The sequence below is a fragment of the Chelonoidis abingdonii genome, chromosome 2, assembly GCF_003597395.2.
Source record: "Chelonoidis abingdonii isolate Lonesome George chromosome 2, CheloAbing_2.0, whole genome shotgun sequence".
Lineage (NCBI taxonomy): Eukaryota > Metazoa > Chordata > Testudines > Testudinidae > Chelonoidis > Chelonoidis abingdonii.
The window spans coordinates 43032367-43050717 of record NC_133770.1 but is presented as its reverse complement, the minus strand read 5'-3'; the positions used below and the strand labels follow the sequence as shown (position 1 = coordinate 43050717).

At 42.1% G+C, this 18351-nt stretch overlaps 1 protein-coding gene across 1 annotated transcript in view; it reads left to right on the top strand.

The window, feature by feature from the left end:
* The first annotated feature begins 5675 nt into the window (after positions 1-5675).
* LOC142045751 (macrophage mannose receptor 1-like) overlaps positions 5676-18351 on the top strand; it is a 54632-nt gene continuing 41956 nt past the window's right edge. Inside the window, exons 1-9 of the mRNA XM_075062310.1 lie at positions 5676-5823; positions 8092-8493; positions 10299-10481; positions 11502-11666; positions 11978-12091; positions 14258-14401; positions 15184-15366; positions 15565-15722; positions 17615-17728. Of these exons, the coding sequence (XP_074918411.1) occupies positions 5763-5823; positions 8092-8493; positions 10299-10481; positions 11502-11666; positions 11978-12091; positions 14258-14401; positions 15184-15366; positions 15565-15722; positions 17615-17728 (1524 nt within the window). The 5' untranslated portion in view covers positions 5676-5762. The remainder of the gene's footprint in view (positions 5824-8091; positions 8494-10298; positions 10482-11501; positions 11667-11977; positions 12092-14257; positions 14402-15183; positions 15367-15564; positions 15723-17614; positions 17729-18351) is intronic.

Here is an 18351-nt window from a genome sequence, read left to right as displayed (position 1 = left end):
CAAATGAAGTAAAAATCTTAAATAAATTAAACTGTACCATAGAATTTCTGTGGATAGTATTTCCATGCTTGAATAATAAGAATATAGCAGCTGGGATATACTACCGACCACCTGACCAGGATGGTGTTAGTGACTTTGAAATGCTCAGGGAGATTAGAGAGGCTATAAATATAAAACAATGAGGGATTTCAACTATCCCCATAATGACTGGGTACATGTCACCTCAGGATGGGATGCAGAGTTTCTTGAAACCTTAAATGACTGCTTCTTGGAGCAACTATTCCTGGAACCCATAAGAGGAGAGGCAACTCTTGATTTAGTCCTAAGTGGAGCACTGGCTCTGAGCTAGAGGTGACTATAGCTGAACCGCTTGGTAATAATGACCATAATATAATTAAATTTAACATCCCTGGGGGGGGGGGGGGACAACATAGCAGCCCACTATGGTAGCATTTAATTTTCAGAACTACACAAAAATGAGGAAATTAGTTAAACAAAAATTAAAAGATACAATGTGAAAAGTGAAATCCCTGCAAGCTGCATAGAAGCTTTTTAAAGATAACGGAATAGAGGCTCAACTTAAATGTATATCCCAAAATTAAAAACATTGTAAGAGGAACAAAAAAAAGCCATCGTGGTTAAACCACAAAGTAAAAGAAGCAGTGAGAGGCAAGAAGACATTCTTTTAAAAGTGTAGTTAAATCCTATTAAGGAAAATGGACAGGAGCATAAACTCTAGCAAGTGAAGTGTAAAAGTGTAAAAATGTAATTAAGCCAAAAAAGAATTTGAAGAACAGCTAGCCAAAGACTCAAAAACTATTAGCAAAAAAATTTTTGGATGATAAGGCCAGTGAAGAGAAACTAAATGAATTTTTTGCATCAGTCTTCACTGATGAAGATGTGAGGGAGATTCCCCAACTTGAGTCATTCTTTTTAGGTGACAAATCTGAGGAACTGTCTCAGATTGAGAAAAAACAACCCCGGGAATTATAGACCAATCATCTTAACTTTGGTACCTGGAAAGATAATGGAGCAAATAATTAAACAATCAATTTGTAAGCACCTAGAAGAAAATAAGGTGATAAATAACAGTCAACATGGATTCATCAAAAAGAAATCATGTCAAACCAAGCTAATATTCTTCTTTCATAAGGTAACACGCCTTGTAGTTAGGGGGAAGCAGTAGATGTGGTATATCTCAACTTTAAATCTTTTGATATTGTTTTATGTGGTCACTTCTTAAACAAGCTAGAGAAATATAGCTTAGGCCAGTGTTGGGCAGCTCATGGGCCACATGCAGCCCATCAGGGTAATCTACTGGCAGACCGCCAGACAGTTTGTTTACATTTTCATGGCTGTCCTCACCTCCCAGCCACCAAGGTTCGCCGTTCCCGGCCAATGGGAGCCGTGGGAAGTGACGCAGGTGTGGCATGTTGGGGTTGATTGAGCCCAGAGGAGTTCTTTAATCTCCTTTTAACTAGGGAAGGAGCAGTTGTGCCACGAGGACTTTATGTGGAAAACTGTCCACTAGAACCTGGTCTGAGATCACTGACTCATTTCCTCTAGGCCACAGAACATCAGTCAGGTGATTATACACAGCTGCATCTATGTTTAATGCATTGTCACATTTCTTACTAATCTGTACTTAATCTTCATTTCCTCTTTTTCTGCAAATGTGACCAGATTTCCAAACAAGGTGGTGCTTCTGAGTACTGTGAATGTAAAGATTTCCTGTCCTCTAGGCAGATGCCTCTGAAAGAACATGCTGAATCATCACTACACACGGTAACCCTCTTCCCAGGTCCAGGCTTTTGGGCCCCACCTCACCCAATGGAAGCTAGATTTAGGCTCTGCCAACTGCTACCTCCCTGAAGTACTGCTGCGGCTGGAGACTTGTGCTGCTGGGGTTTGTGCTTAGGGTTGCCAGCTTTCTATTTGCAGAAAAACAAACACCCTTCCCGCCCCCCGCCCCTTTTCCAAGGCCACACCTCCTGCTCATTCCATCCCCTTCCCTCTGTCATTTGCTTTCCCCTACCCTTGCTAACTCACTCATTTTCAGCGGGCTGGAGCAGGAGGTTGGGATGCAGGGTGAGGCGGGTGAGGGCTCCAGCTATGGGTATGGGCTGAAAATGAAGGGTTTGGGGTGCAGGAGAGGTCTCTGGGCTGAGGCAGGAGATTAGAGTGTGTGTGTGGGGGGGTGGGAGTGAGGGCTGTAGCTGGGGGTGTGGGCTCTGGGTGGGGCTTGGATTTGGGGTGCAGGAGGGGACTCTGGGCTGGGGCAGAGGATTGGGGTGCACAGGGAGGTGGGAGTGCGGGATCCGGTCTGTGCTTAACTCAGGTGCTTCCAGGAAGCTGCCACCATCTCCCTCTGGCTCCTAAGCAGAGTCACAACCAAGTGGCTCTCCGCGCTGCCTGCGCCTACAGGCACTGCCCCCTCAGCTCCCATTGGCTGTGGTTCCTGGCCTATGGGAGTAGCTGAGCTGGCGCTGGGGGCAGGGGTAGTACGGAGAGCTCCTGTGGCTATCCCTCCACCTAGGAGCCAGAGGGAGATGCTGGCAGCTTCCCAGAAGTCTCACAGAGCTGGGTAGGGAGCCTGCCTGAGATGCCAACTGGACTTTTAATTACCCAGTCAGCAGTGATGACTGGAACCACCAGGGTTCCTTTTCGACCAGGCATTCCAGTCGAAAACTTGACACCTGGCAACCCTGTCGTGGAAAAATCAAGTATAGCCCCTGAGGTGAATCAGACCCCTAATATTTCCATTTATTTGGTATTAGCATCTCTCTGTAGGTCACTGGTCCCTTTTAATATTAGCAACTACTTCTCCAAAAACTAATCGATCTTCAGAACAGGTTCAGTTTCTCGTCCCCCACTGTATTAATATGCATTCTGTTAATATAAGCGTCCTTCCTTGGCTTCTGTTCTATTGCGACACTTGACGTCCTATGCACCAGGCATGAGAATGGGAATGATAGCAGAAGTTCTACTCTCCAATTTCCTCCCGCTGTCATCATCAAGCTGCCTCCAGTGCAACTTCTGCTGTCTTTGCCCCTTGAAGAAGAAACGGAAAAACACCTGACCAGGGAGATAGCAATTGTTCTAGAAAAAAAGTGCCTTAATCAGGGGCCTCCAAAATAACCCAAATTAAAATGTCATATATATTACACACAAAAGTTATGCTAAAGGAACATTACAATTGCAAAGCTGAGCATTGCAAAGTTACGCAAGGCCAGAATATAGGTTGCTTGTTTGTCCTTATTTTGAGTGCCTTGGGCATATACATTTATGATACAATCTTTAATTACATGTATACATACCATTTTTTCCAGCCACTCATAGGCTCTTCCATCCACTGGCTCCCACTCACCTGTTCCCTGCCCACCCCCATTTCCCATCCAGCCAGTCTCAAGCTCCCCTCCTCTCAGTCCCAGTCACCTTGTCCAGCCCACCCCAGATTCCCATCCACCCCCAGCTTCCAGTCTAAGCTTCTCTTCCCCAACCCCTACCAGTCTCTAGCCCCTGTCTATCAATTTCCCCCCAGCGTGGCTCCTTGTCCCATTCTATTCCCTGGACCCTCCCCAGGGCATGAGTCATGCCGGAATGCTCGAGAACACTATTCCAGCACTGCCAGAAGAAGCATTTCTTTATGACCGGCACTATCGCTTATGAATGAGAGTTCTTGAAGTACCAGAAATGCACTGCCCCTCCCTGATCTGACTCTTCTCTCCTCTGCATTTGCCAGGTGGCTTGCTCCTCCTGGCTTCCTGGGACAGGAGAGAGAACACTGAGAGTACAGGACTGAAAGGCTCCCTGTTCTCAGTGCTGGTGCCCAGTGCCACCATGGGCTGCAGCAGCCAGGAACAGCAATTTCAGGGAAAGCCTGCTTGGTGCCTGTAGAGCCGGGATAGAGCATGCTTACTGTAGGCAGAATCTTCCTAAAGCATTGCAGTTAAATACTTCCAAGGCTCTACTGAGCGTGTGTGAAATGAGATTTTTCAGAGACTTATAACTCGGTCAAATCTGGATGAATATGGTCCCCCTGACACATTTCAAGTCCTTTCTCCAAAGCCTAAAGGCATTTGAGCTTTTCAAAGAGTAGGTCACGGGAATTATTTGAATATGACTAAACAATATATTTACCTAACCTTGTTCAAAGAAATGGCTGAACCCTTTTGGTGGAAACTTTCAAACAGACAAGCAAATAAGACATCCAGCACAGAACTTTTCAAACCAAATGATTAAAGTATGGCAAAGTCATAAGCAAGTGAAAATGGGGTCTTATAAGGAAAGTGTCAGGCAACCTCAGTAAGAGTTTGTAACCCCACCTGTACCTATTATACTTTTTAAAGGGAGCAAATGTTTAGAAAAGTGAGCCACTCTTCTAAGAGTGAGGTTGGTGCGTATGGCATTACTTTAACTTTCCTAATGGAATTTTTTGTTTGGGAATTGCCTCTAATTTTCAAAAATAGGAAAATAAACTTTCTTTCATTCTTCATAATTTTACCTTTAGAGTGAAAATTCTTAATCGAAATGTATTTAGCTGAACAACTCAGCTAGCCAAGGACAGGTCATGTCCCTCGGTCACTGTTCAAAGACAAAGCTCAAGGGAAGGAAATGTACAGCTTTTAGAACTCCATAACCTCTCACCTGCAGCATTTGAATTGCAAGCACCTGCTCCCAGATCCCAATAATGTAAAACTACCTTTAGCCTGACCTATATCTTTTCATAACATTAAAGCCCCCAATTCCTGAACATTCCTCAGGCAATGCCACTTTGTTGGAGCTCTATGGTTTTTCTATGGGGCAGTGATCTAGCTGCCCTCCAGAACATAAGAATGGCCATACTGGGTCAGACTAAACGTCCATCTAGCCCAGTATCCTGTCTTCCAACCGTGGCCAATGCCAGGTGCTTCAGAGGGAATGAATTGAACTGGTAATCATCAAATGATCCATCCCCTGCTCCCCATTCCCAGGCTAGGGAGACCATCCCCGCCCATCCTGGCTAATAGCCAGGATGTCTATTAGCGCTATCCCTTGAAACACCACCAAATTTCTAGCTGGAGATCTGATTTTGTCTCTGTGGGTTCCCTCCATGGCTGCTACTAATGTAGTCGTCAGCCTCCTGGCTCCTGTGAGAGCATGGGCAATGGAGCCACGGAAGGGCCAGTTGTCAATTAAGACAGGTCTTGCTTCTTTTCTATCTTGGGAAATCCTCAAGGTTGGGAATTCTCAGTCCCTGCTAACTCCAAGGTCAGATCAACTTTGAATTTCATATTCTCTAAAAAGTGTAATGTTGTACTAAAGGTTTTTCTCTGAAGTTACTGACTCACATTTACAGACTCATCTCTGCTTCCTCTTTCTCCCTCTCCTGGTCTTTTTTACTATATTCTCACTGGAATTCTGATTGGCTTAGTAACTCAGAAAACTACCCTTGTGTGACAACCATGTTCCCAGAAATCCTCAATGAACAGCAAACACTAAGTTTGTCATTGACACTTCTGTAGACGAACATACTCTTTCAACCCTAGAGAAATTAGCTTATGTATGCAAAGTTCTCACAATAAATTTATTTTAAAATGTCACATGGGATAGAATAGTTCCTTATTTAAAGCCCTTATATAGAACTTCCCTATATTAACCAACTCTTCAAAACTAAGGAGTACCTGCTAATCTGACTCATTAGAGAAGGATTTTCTTATGAGCCACTGATTATAGCTCATTGTTATTTTTGGTGAAGGGAAGAAGGGAATGAAACATTTGCAATGGCTGTCTACCTGCTCCTGATTTTTTTTTCCCTCATCACTACATCAATTCAACTGCCAGGTAAGTTCCTGTCCTGACTTTTTTTTGAAGTAAGGATATAAAAGTGCTTCTCTTTTTGTCCTTTCCTTAGTTACTTTAACTTTCTCTTTGGGGCAGAGTGAAATTATTTATTTATGCCCTAATTTAAAACAGCTTCACTCAGTTTTGGTGGCATCTGGAGTCCTCAGATTTCCTTCATGGCATAGAATCAGGGTTTAGACCAAGATATGGGTCAGAACTGGCAGATCCCAAAACAGTGAATTTACTGCCAGGGAATCTTGCCCCAGTGCAAAGGGGCACCAGGGTTCGGGAGGGACACAGGGACCCAGGAAAAGAGAGATGTTGGCCTGCAGAGGGCACTCCAAGGCTGGAAAAAGAGCTAATTCCCAGGACACGAGCAGGAGGTGCCACAGGGGTGAGTCTCGCCCCTTTACAGGGATACATAAGGCAAGATCCTGGACACTTCTAGCACTCTGGTAGCATAAATCCATAAAGTTGATCTAATCAGGCAGCAGAGGGGATTTCCTTTGTTTGACACACAGCAGGCTCTAAACCACCCTTTTCAAGTCCCCAGATGGTAAGGCATGTCAGGGGTGTGTCTGGAGGAGACAACATGGCCAATGTGCTATTGTGCTCCTTCAAGCCCGAGCCACTATAGTTACCCTAAGGCTGCTCTAACTTTCACGGGGGACTAAACCATTCCCTTGCAGTCCTGAGCATGGAGCCACCTTTAGTGAGCTTTAACAGTGTGCTCTAAACTGTCCTACATATCAGAAGTCATGGTCCCTGCCCAAAGGAACTTACAATCTAGCCTAGACACTTGAAAAATTAACACGTATAACAACACACTACGTGACGGTACAAGATTGAGGTGGTGAGGAAATCATGAATTCTTGCAGACTAATCTTTGAAACACTCCTTGGGATCAGCATGTCTTCAGGAGGATCTGAAGAAGAAGAGCAACTTGCATTACATTTGTTACATTTCCAATATCTGCAGGTTATATAATGTTATACATTTTGTTTGTTTGAATGATTGTCTTCCTGTGCTTATGATGAGTCAACCCTTCTCGTTCTCAATAAGTTTAGATAGAAAGGTACAGCTGTTAAGCTGTCCTACAATGACTCAAGAGCATGACAACCAAACTCAGGGCAGACTGTTAAAAAGCAGGGTTCAAACCCCAAATTGGTTGTGAGTTCCATACTTAGATTTTACCAATCATTTATTAAGTGCAAACTCCTCAGGCACTATAACAGCCTAGCCATGGGGTCACAGACAGTCCCCTTGGGTACTCTGATCAATCTTGTCACCCAGGGAAGTTTGGCTTTGTGATAGATGGCCCCTTAAACCAAAAATCAAAACAATATTCAGATTACTGCCGGTCGCAAAGGACCAGTCACTTACCCCAGATCAATTGTTCCTTAGATTTACACCAAAGCCAACACTTGCAGCCAGTCCTATAATAAACTAACTAAAGATTCATTAACTAAGAGAAGGAAATAAAAGAGTTATTTATGAGGTTAAAACAAGTAACATACACCCAAATAAGATAGGCTCTTAAGTTTCGAAAGGTAATAGAAGCTTCTGTAATAATCAAGCGCTGTATGTCCTATGGGGCTAAGCCAGGATAAACACTGGGGATCTCTTGCTTGCTCTCCAGAGTCCGTGCAGCATAGAGATACAATTTCTCCAATTCAGCTGATGTGTGATGAGGAATTCACACTCACTTTTTCTTTTCATGAGGTGCTGGGGCAGGGGAGAGGGACAACAGAAGAGCAATCAACAAAGTATTTTGTTCTCTGACATTCCACAATAGTTTGTCTGGTTTTGATGGGCCTTCTCTGATAGGCAGGACATAACACTTTTTTTGTTTTAGGCCAGCATTAATTTCACACTAATTAATGTCTCACTCTCCTGTCTGGTGACTGACACAGCTATAGAGGCTTGCAATGCAAATGCACAAATACGACCTCACAATATGCGATACAGATGTACTAAGTGAGATCAATGCATACAGCATCTTGCAAGCATTGCATAAAATCTAAACACTCAGCACGTTTTTCTAGTACTAAATTTATTTTAATAATACACACCAGGGAGGCAGCATAATTCCAGCTATGTAAGTGTCAGTATCAAAGTGAGGCCTGGGGACCTTTGCATAACCTGGCATCTGCTTTGCCAGCATCACAACAGCATCTTTCACTGCAGGGGGCTCAAATGTCCAATAACTGACCAGCTTACCTCCTATTACAGCCTTCGCCATAAATTTTTTCTCATTTTGTTTTACAGGCAGTGGAATATTTTTAATACACAGTGAAGACCATAAACTCTGTGTAAAAGCTCAAAGCTCTAACTCAGTCATAATTGCCACTTGCAATCAGGATGATGAGTCTCAAAAATTCAGGTGGGTCTCTGACCACCAGATTCTGAGTATGGCATTGAAGTTGTGCTTGGGAGTGCCTTCAATGAAAGACCAGGCTGCGATCATACAGTATCCTTGTAACAAGACAAGTGAACTCCAGCAATGGGAATGCAGAAATAAGACCCTTCTCGCAATCCAAGGAGAAGATTTATTTTTCAACTCTGCCCACGGAGAGGAAAGGAAAGTCATGCTGTCCAAAGGATTGGGCTCATGGAATAGGTGGAAGATCTATGGAACTACAGAAAATTTGTGTTCTCAAGGCTATGAAGGTAAAGTTTTGAAAATTAATCTCTTTAGTCTGAACTAATTTACTTGCGTAGCTATTAGAGAATTTTGTTTCCAATGCACCTCACCTTACCATCATTCCAGAGCTACGGTTGGCTCAATAGCAGAGCTGACTACAGGTAGAGAGCAGAATTGGACCTTTCAAGAACTGACCTTGGCAATTTCTGGTTAACTTGGCAAGGGCAATTCCAAGTGCCAAATGAAGTACATTAATGATAGACCCCTACATTGTGTCAATCAGTATATAGGGAATGATGATTCTACTTGTACAACAATGAAAAAATAAGATCTGCATATATATTGGTATTAACCTGGCCCTTTGTGGAAGAAATGTGGAATGACATTGTATTTAATGTCCTAAGGTTGATTTAACTGTTCCTCATGGAATATTACATTCTAGTAACTGGATGTGAGACCCAGCTCTTCCCGAGTTCAATTGCATACGTCAGGCATGGTGTTGCAGCAGCATATGAAAAGGAGTTTCCGTTTATGATCCCTATTCAATCACTATGTATGCATTTATATGGGGAAAATACATTTAAAGGTGAAGTGAAATAATGTTTGTCAAAATAATAATTAAAAGAAAATCACTTAAATCCTAAGGACCTGAAGTTTACTGTACAAAAAAACATTTTAAAATGGATTCAGTAAAAAAATAAGTGGGTTTTTTCTGCTTATCTCAGAAGTCTTAGCTTTGGAGAGGCAATTTTCACCTTCTACAGTTGGTGTGACAGTCTGCTATAAACAATGAGAGAGTGCCTGCGCATGTTCTTGGCGGCTCCAGCTGTTCCTTCTGATCCCATGCTTTCATGGGCTGGGAGTTAAAGTTCAGAGCTCATGTCATTAATTTAATGTAAAAATCATTTTACTAACATTGTATTTACCAACGAGCAAACATTAGAAATCAGGTGATTCGGAACTGAGGTTGCACTTAAACTAACCTCAAAACTTTGGAAACTCTTCCCCTTTAGCAACTGCAGAAGAACAAGTGGAAATAATAAGATTTATCTGTATTGAACAGCTAGATTGTAACTAGGGGATTAAGGGAGAATAAAAAACACCCCCATCGTGTCCCTCCTTGGGGGACCCAGGTCTTGGCTCCAGTCACAACGGAATGAAAGGGACTGCCTGCCTGTTTATTCCCCTCCCACAGCAAGAGGACAAGGGGAAGGGTGTGGAATCAGGATTGGACAGAGCTTTGGCTCCTCCCCACAACTGACCAACAGCCATTGCTGCTGAGCTGAGAGAGGGATTGTCATAATTTGCTGCTGGTAGAAACCAGACACAAGTTATGATCCCTACAGCAAAAGGGAAGCAGTCATGAAGTAACTATTCCAAATATAAGATTTAGCTACAGATCTCTAGGGCTTTATCAAATATTCCTTGACTAAAAGAAAAAAAATCCTCACATAATTCAAAGCAGGTATTAAATATATAACAGGTCTGAACATTTTTGAAAATCTGGACCAGACAGAGTTACAAAGAAATATAGTAGGTTGAAATGACTATGAAGGCCAGGCTAAGGTTGTTTGGATGAGCTTAACTCTGCATATTTCTCCTTTCTAAATAACTCTATAAAATGTAACATTCAATCAGAATTTCCTGGCTCTCAGCTTTGATTATGACAATGGACTTAATGTGAGGATTTTTACTATGAAATTAATTATATGTAATGTCAGCATCAACTCCTGCTTAACTAAGTTATTTGCATGGCATGTGGTTTATGATCAAACATTTTCGTGGACACTGGTACCCAATTATTGCTATCTCTATCCATTTGTCTCCTTAGATATGTTCACACTGCTAGGAAATGCCTTTGGGGCACCCTGCGTATTCCCTTTCAAGTTCAATAGTACGTGGTACGCTGAATGTACAAAGGATAGAAAGGCTGGTAATAAACAGGGCTTCCCCTGGTGTGCAACATCTACAGACTTCGATGAAGACTCATTGTTTGGATATTGTCCATTGAAAGGTAAGTTCTTCACATTTAAAACAAGGGCCCTGGTTTAAGCACATGCTTAATCCCCTATCACTTGCAGTCCCTGCCCAGGAGGCTCAGAGACTCTGTGTGTGGTACTGGGGAGGCAGTGGCCCCTTTTGCTGGACTTCCAAAGGCTGGTGATGGAGGAGAAGAGAGCAGCCAGGCATCCCCAGAAGCCAGTGGGAGGAACTAGAAGACACGCATGTTAAGGAGGGAGCCAGAGCCTGGGGTTAGCTGTGGGGGTGAGGTGGAGATCAGCACACTAAGCAAGGGGGAAACATGGGGAATCAGGATAGCACACTGGGGGATGGGGCAGCAAATGGGGTCAAGGATAAATGAGATGATGGATGAGGCTACAAATGTAGGAGCAAGGTCACATAGTGGCAGCAGCTGCCTACCTTCAGAAGGCTGGTAATTCCAAGGGCCATACCCCCAACTTGAATGTTTCTAGCTAGTGGGCTGTGAGGCAGTATTAGCATCTTTATCCCCTTTGCTGGCCTAAGGGGTTGGTAGATGGTTCTCAGTTAGCTGAGAGCAGCTATTCACATCTGTGAGGTGGGGTGGGAGTTCTTCCTGCTGCACAGGCTGAGAGATCAGACTTTCCATTGGGGTGTGTAACATCTCTGATTCGCTGCCCTTCCCCAGTATGCAGAGGAAAAGCCACCAATCAGATGGAGATTTCATCACAGACCAGTAGAAGAGGTCTGAAAACCTAGTCTACAGCGAAATCCCATAATGTTGGAAACTTGGCAGAGAGGTTCTATGGGGTGAGGGAATGGATGTGCAGAATGACAGGTTATATATATATATTTGAATAGGTGTTGAAAAGTAAGTACTGAATGAATGAAGGGTGTGAAAGTGGTGCAATCGGTGTATGCAAAGCAATCTAAATATGTGGAAATTGCTACTTTATGTTAATTATAATATACTGAGGGCATGCTTTCAAATCTTGACAGGTCTGATTGATTATATTTTCAATTAACAAATACTGTGCCATTCATCTCTTTACAGACAACATTGACAAAGACTTTTGGATTACAAACCCTTTCACAGGCACCCACTATCAGATAAATTCCAACTCAGCCTTAACATGGCACCAAGCAAGAAAAAGCTGTCAGCAACAGAATGCAGAATTATTAAGTATTACAGAACTACATGAGCAAACTTATCTGACAGGTGAAGCTAAATAACAAGTCGATCTCTGGAACTTTCACATTATATATACACCTGACTCAGGGCCATTTTTAGGAAGATGGGAGGGAACAAAGTGTCATTTTCCCAACAAAATGTATATTAATATGCTCCACAAATGTACTTCCCCCTTACCAATAACAAGGTGTTGCAGCATCTCTGCATGCTGGATGACTCTACATACCTGATTTTGTCCAAAAGTTTTCAAACTATTAGTTTTAATTAAAGCTTTGTACAGTCAGTACAAAACCAATTCTGTTTAATAAATTGTCATTTTATTTCTTTTTGTTACTTAGGGCTATTTGGCAGAGTAAATTCTGAACTCTGGATTGGACTTAACAGGTTGAATTCCAATGGTGGATGGCAATGGATTGGTGGCAGTCCATTCAGATATTTAAACTGGGCTCCAGGTAGGTGCACGTCTGTTTAATGGCGGTCTGTTTATGGGCAAAATTCTGCTCTTATATATGCTTATATATATGAGCTCCTATATTCTGCTCTCTTCACATTCACAGAATTCCCATTGATGTCAATGGGACTATAAAAAAAAAAAAAAAAAAAAAAAGGGTAGAATACTGGAGCGCTTGTGAGAAGAATTTGTCCTTACTTTGTAGTGCAAAATGAAAGAGAAGATTCCCAAACCAGGAAAGCATTTAAAGTCTAAAGACATTTGCATCATCTTCACACATCTGATTTTCCAGTAGCGATTTTCTTACATACTATTCAATTCAGATGGAAAACTCATTTAAAAACATTGAAATACCTTCTGTTTAGAAACATTACATACCATACATTGTAGATTTTCATTTTTTCTCATTTTTAAAAACTATTTATAACGTTTGCACGAAAGTCTTCATAGACCCCGCTACATTTTCCCCCAGCTAGATTTATAATCCTGTATCTGTGACATCATAATCATTTTCATAAAGCATGTAAGCTACTAATGAATCAAACATTCATTTCTTGTAAAGTCCTTAAGTAAATGACAGACAAGGTGAAACACCACCACCAAATATCATACCCATAATGCTGTTGCCACATCTGTTTTGAAACATCACTGATCTTTTTTACTCATCTTCCCCACAACCTCTCAACCTCAAAAATTAGTTGTTATAGGAAATAATGTATGGAATGGCTGAAAACACCTCTATTTTTACTATGTGGTTGTCCATATATTAAAATACATTCATCTGTCAACACATGAATATATATCTTATAGTATGATTAGGAGTATGTATAAGAACTCATAGGATATACTGTATGACAGTAGTTCCACTCTTCCCAGAGCCCCAGCCTCGTGGGCCCTCTGTTTTACCATTTACCTCTTCGGGATGATATATGATGCAAACTGACCCAGGGTTTCCAAAACAATTAGCTGTCACTTTAGACAGCTCAAAAGAAATACAGAATCATGCAAAATAAGATACACTTAAATGCCATTTCCTCCCTCAGTTTCCTCATCACTCTTGAGCGTTCTTTGGGATTTGAGTCACTGTTTTCCAAGGAGTCCCTAACTGTTTTAAAAGGGCTGTCTCAAGACTTGAGTTTTTGTTCCCCTTCTGGGGAAATCCCACTGCTCCAAACCCTTCTCCATGTAGACCTCTTGGAATAACTGGATTATGCAAGGTCAGGTGCCACTGTTAGCATACCCACTGGCCTCCCAGAACACAGTCACTAAATGTTAGTGTCTTCTTTTGTTTATTCTGTAGCTTCTTCCAGACAGGGTGTGTGATAAATGACACAGTCCTTGCCAGCCCATGGCTGGTTTGCTACACAATGCTAATGCAGGTTAGCATTATACGTAGGACTCATAAAATCAATCAGAATTCACAAGTTCTACATAAATAGATCCCCCAAATCAGGGTTGCCATTTCTCAGATATTTATCTTTTGCTTTAGGCTCCAGTATATTTCCTCAGCATGTCTCCTCCCATTTATGGCCAAAGTGGGATAAGGTTCATAAACTACACATGCTCAGTAAATACTGAGGTTGAAAATTTTCAAATCAACATATTGTCTCTGACTTGTGGAAATATATATTTTGGTCAATCTTATGTATTATCAAAATTAATCCAACTTTCTTCATAAATTCAATATTACTGAATTTCTTCCTGAACACTGTTTCCCTGGGGTTTCTAGAGGTCAGAGAGAGCAAGTGTGATGAACACCGTGACTGACACATTGGAATTGAATCAGGGACCTCCAGAGCTAAAAGCATGAGTTGAGCTAACCTTGCTAGGTAGGGTTGTAACAGACTTATATTCCCTGAAGATCGGGCTCAAAGGGAGACTGTAACACACACTCATCAGTGGGTTAAATGTGGAACTATATATGAATATCCAATTGTAGTCAGACTATTTGGACTAATGGACAATAACTTTATAGCATCAGTGGTGTTGGTCAGCTAAGCAATTGTCTCCTAATCTTCTGTCCTTAACGTGATGATTGTTAGCAAATAATATGGCAATGAATTTGTAAATGCAAGAAGACCCCCAACAGATTGTTCCTTTGGTTGGAGAGATGAAGATGTACAGTGTTAATATAGAGATTCTCTGATTTTGTGTCTGTTTCTCAAAGGAAGTCCCTCTCTCGAGTCTGAAAAAATCTGTGGACTGCTACAGTCTGGGAATGGTAAATGGAAAAACCAGCAGTGTGATCAGAAACTTGGATACATCTGTAAAAAAGGAAATTCCTCTTTGGATTCCTTTATTATTCCCTCAGGTAGGCTGGTCAATGCAAACAAAAGCTATTTATTCAAACTCTATAGAACATCTTGCAATGAGCAAAAGATAAAAAAGAATGCATCTTTATACAGTGCACATAAGCTTCTGTCTCGATTGTCAAAAGCAAATTGTTAGGCCTGTTGGTCAGTTGTAAAGATGTGTGGAAGAATTCCATGATGTCAGTTCTCTGTAGGTATCTAAATGTTGCTCCACTAAGGCCACTTAAGTCTCCGGCCCTGGGGGGACTAATCAGGACCTGAGTCCCTTGCATGTATGCTGAAGTTTGCAGAATGTATTGGAGGAATCATGTGCTGCAGTCAGGGGTGATCTGGAGTGCAACCCACACCTGGCCTCTGAGACCCATTGGATACATCTACACAGCTATAAAAAATCTGCTGCACCGAGTCTTCGAACCCAGATCAATTGACTTGGGCTCATGGGGCTTGGGCTGCGGGACTAAAAGTAGCATAGATGGTTGGGCTCAGGTTGGAGCTCAAGCTCTGAGACACCCCACCCCCCTCACAGGGTTTCAGAGCCTGGGCTCCTGCCCAAACGTAACTTCTACACTGAAGTTTTTAGCCCTGCAGCCCAAACCCAGCAAGGCAGTCAGCTGGTCCAGACCTCTCGTGGCTGTACTGTGGGTCTTTTATTGCAGCGTGGATGTATCCTGTCCTACTCTGGCAGGATGAGTCATGACCTGCCTATGTAGCTGGAACTCTTCATTCTCACCTCTTTTGATTGCTCTTCTGAATAATTGTTTGAAACATTTTTTTCCTTTAGGTGACTTTAGGTCTATTAAATGCCCCAGTGGATGGATCCCCTATTCAGGCCACTGTTATATGCTTTACAGAGCACCTAAAATATGGAAAGATGCTTTATCTTCCTGTAGAAAAGAGGGTGGAGATCTGGCAAGTATCCACAACATTGAAGAATACAGCTTTACAGTGTCTCAGCTTGGGTACAGTGAGTATTGCTACAGGGCACTGTTTTACCTGCATACATATTTATAACGTAGCCGTGATCAATTCTGCAGTTCTGACAATGATGTTAACGTAAGGCCTTAAAGTCCAAGAAGGCAGATCCACCTTCATTACTCAGTCAGGGATGGACAAGAAATTTAATAATACTATTAAATTATATAACTGCTTCTTATGTTTTTAGAGCCTACGGATGAATTGTGGATTGGTTTGAATGATCTCAAGATTCAGATGTATTTTGACTGGAGTGATGGGACTCCTGTGACTTACACCAAGTGGCTACATGAAGAACCATCCCATGCAAACAACAGGAAAGAAGATTGTGTCAGTATGAAGGGAGAGGTAAAATAATGCAGTTATATTTACTACTAGCCTATTTTCTTTCAAAAGGTACATCTACACTGCAGCAGGTATCGTGCTTCCCAGCTTGGGTAGATAGACACATGCAAGCTCTTATCCAGCTAGGGTACTAAAAAATTGCATTGTAGCTGGCAGTAGCCTGGGCATCAGCTGCCTGAGTACAATCCTGCCTGGATCCCCTGGATACGTGCTTGTGTAGCTATCCCGAGCTGCTGCCATGCTACCCCCATCTACACTGGTGTTTTTAGTAAGCTACTATGTGTCTGTCTGCCCCAGCTGGGAAACACGCTGCCTGCTGCAGTGTACACATATCCAGCCGAAGTGACTATTGTGGTTTGATTCATTGTCCAAGAGCAAGGGTACTAGACTGAAGCCAATGACATCTGAAGTAACCATGTCTGGAAATTTAGGTTTTGTAAAAATCTAGCTCTCAGGCCCCGATCCTGAAAGTCTGCAGTGTGAGCATGGAGGTTATGCACAGGTACAAGTAAGGTTTAACATAAGGGGTGATCCATTAGATTAAAGCTTTGTCTGCTCTCAGGAAGTCAGTTAAAGAGCACTGAGCATCCACTCACAAGATGTGGGATCTTCTTGGTGGTAAGACTCTTGGTTCTGGGATTTTCTTTCTTGTCTGTAAAATATCTTGAATATCTATTGTGCTTTTCTGAAAAATAAATTACAACTTTGGAAGTCCATGTAGCTGGAGCCTCTTAGTCAGGAAAGACACCACTCAGTTTGTGCTCAGTTTACAGCCCCTCATCGTGGGCACAGTGGAAAGAGAACAACTATATTCCTATTAAATCTCTTATAGTCTCAGTTTACTTTGTTTTCCCCATTTTGCTTTGCAGTTTTTTAAAAAAAAAAACTAAGATATTTTCTCAAAAACTCAGTTTGACCCCTTGTGAGGTTTTGCAACTGCTACACACCCCTTTTCTTGGCCGGTGCAGTCCACAGGGCTAGTTTGCCTTTATTATATTCACTAAAAAATATCTACAAGACCCAGGGCAGTAGATCCCACAAATCCAGAAAAACATAACGTGTGTGTACATTGGGACATTCTTCTCCATACCGTTCTACTAGATCCTAATTTGTCCTTGCAGAAGCTCCTATCTCTCTCTCGGATGAGTGTTCTTATTGTCAGGAACATGTCATGCTGTGGGATAGCATGGTGTATTTCAATCATAGGCCAGCCCCGGAAAAACTCCCTCAGGAACCAAGAACTGCTTCAGATTTTATCACATTCTGCTCTGCTTGCAAGGCACACTTCTTTGACTTATCTTTGGTAATAAATATGCAGAGCAGAGCAGAAATTAAAGAAATATTTTTTGAAAATATTTCACATTTTTTCCTTTAAGGAGATAAAAGGAGAGAGAGAGAAAATCATACGTGCCATGGTTGAGACTAGTCACGTCCTGTAATGCACTTCTGCAGCATGCTCAGATACGGCACTATGAGAATAGAATAGACGAGAATAGAATAGAACGTTGACTTATTCAGCAGTCACTGAAGCCTTCATAAATGCCATTTAAACTCTGTGCACTCTGAGGATATGCACCCAGCACTAATAATCTAATGAATTTTTGGACAGAGCAGCAGAGCCTCCAAAGAAATTTCAAAATTAAAGGGAGGACCTTTATTGACGGGCCATGGTAAGGAAAAAGAAATCTGTAATCATGTGGGGAGGGAATTGAAGTGACCCAAACCAAAGCTTAAAGGTGGTCTGAGTGCTGCCTGGAGACTGGTGAATGTTCAGTCTGGTTCTTATTTCCTCTGAACCTTTTTTACAGAAAACCCTAGAAAAAAGGAATGAGGGAATGTTCTAAAGACCTAATCCTTCGTCACTGACTTTCCTTTCCTTTCTTTGCCATGTCCAGGATGGCTATTGGGCAGATGACGTTTGTGAAAAGAAACTTGGTTACATCTGTAAAATGAAACCTTTGGCAGAAGAATCTGAGAAAGTTGAAGTCATTGTCCCAGGCTGCCAGAAAGTAAGTACAATATATATGGCATTACGTGAAGATCATTTGACTTATTGGTTTCACTCCTTTTAAAATTATATTGTCTTTTAGGATGCAATCTATGATAAGTGCTTTTGACAAAACTTGTTTTTACTCTAGCAAATTGTTACTTTATGCACATTGATGATTTTCAGACCACTGGGAAAAAATTGCTCCCTCATTTAAGCAAAACCTGCCCTGAATATCTTTTTCAGTTACTTGTGTCTCCTTTTGTCTTTATTCTCTCTTCTCTGAATTGAGCAGACCTATGCAGTTTTGGTTATTCATGAGTCATCTGTTGTATAGACGTACACTTAATCATTGTTCCACTGAAAGATTTTGCATTGCCCAACTGCACAGCAATAATGATTTTCCTAGAAGTCAGCCTGCAGCCAACATCAGTGTCTTTCTGGGACTTGCACAGCTCTGAAGGCCACGGGGTGTCATTAAATGAGGTTATGATGATTTCCTCCTATCGGGGTGCCACCTGGAACTGGGGTACCACTGAGATCTCCGACCCACCAGCCTGGACTCACTCTCAGCACTGTGCTGCTGTGACAAGTTGCAAAGCCCTCCCAGCTTGCACTGTCACCAGCATTCATACGGGTAGGGAT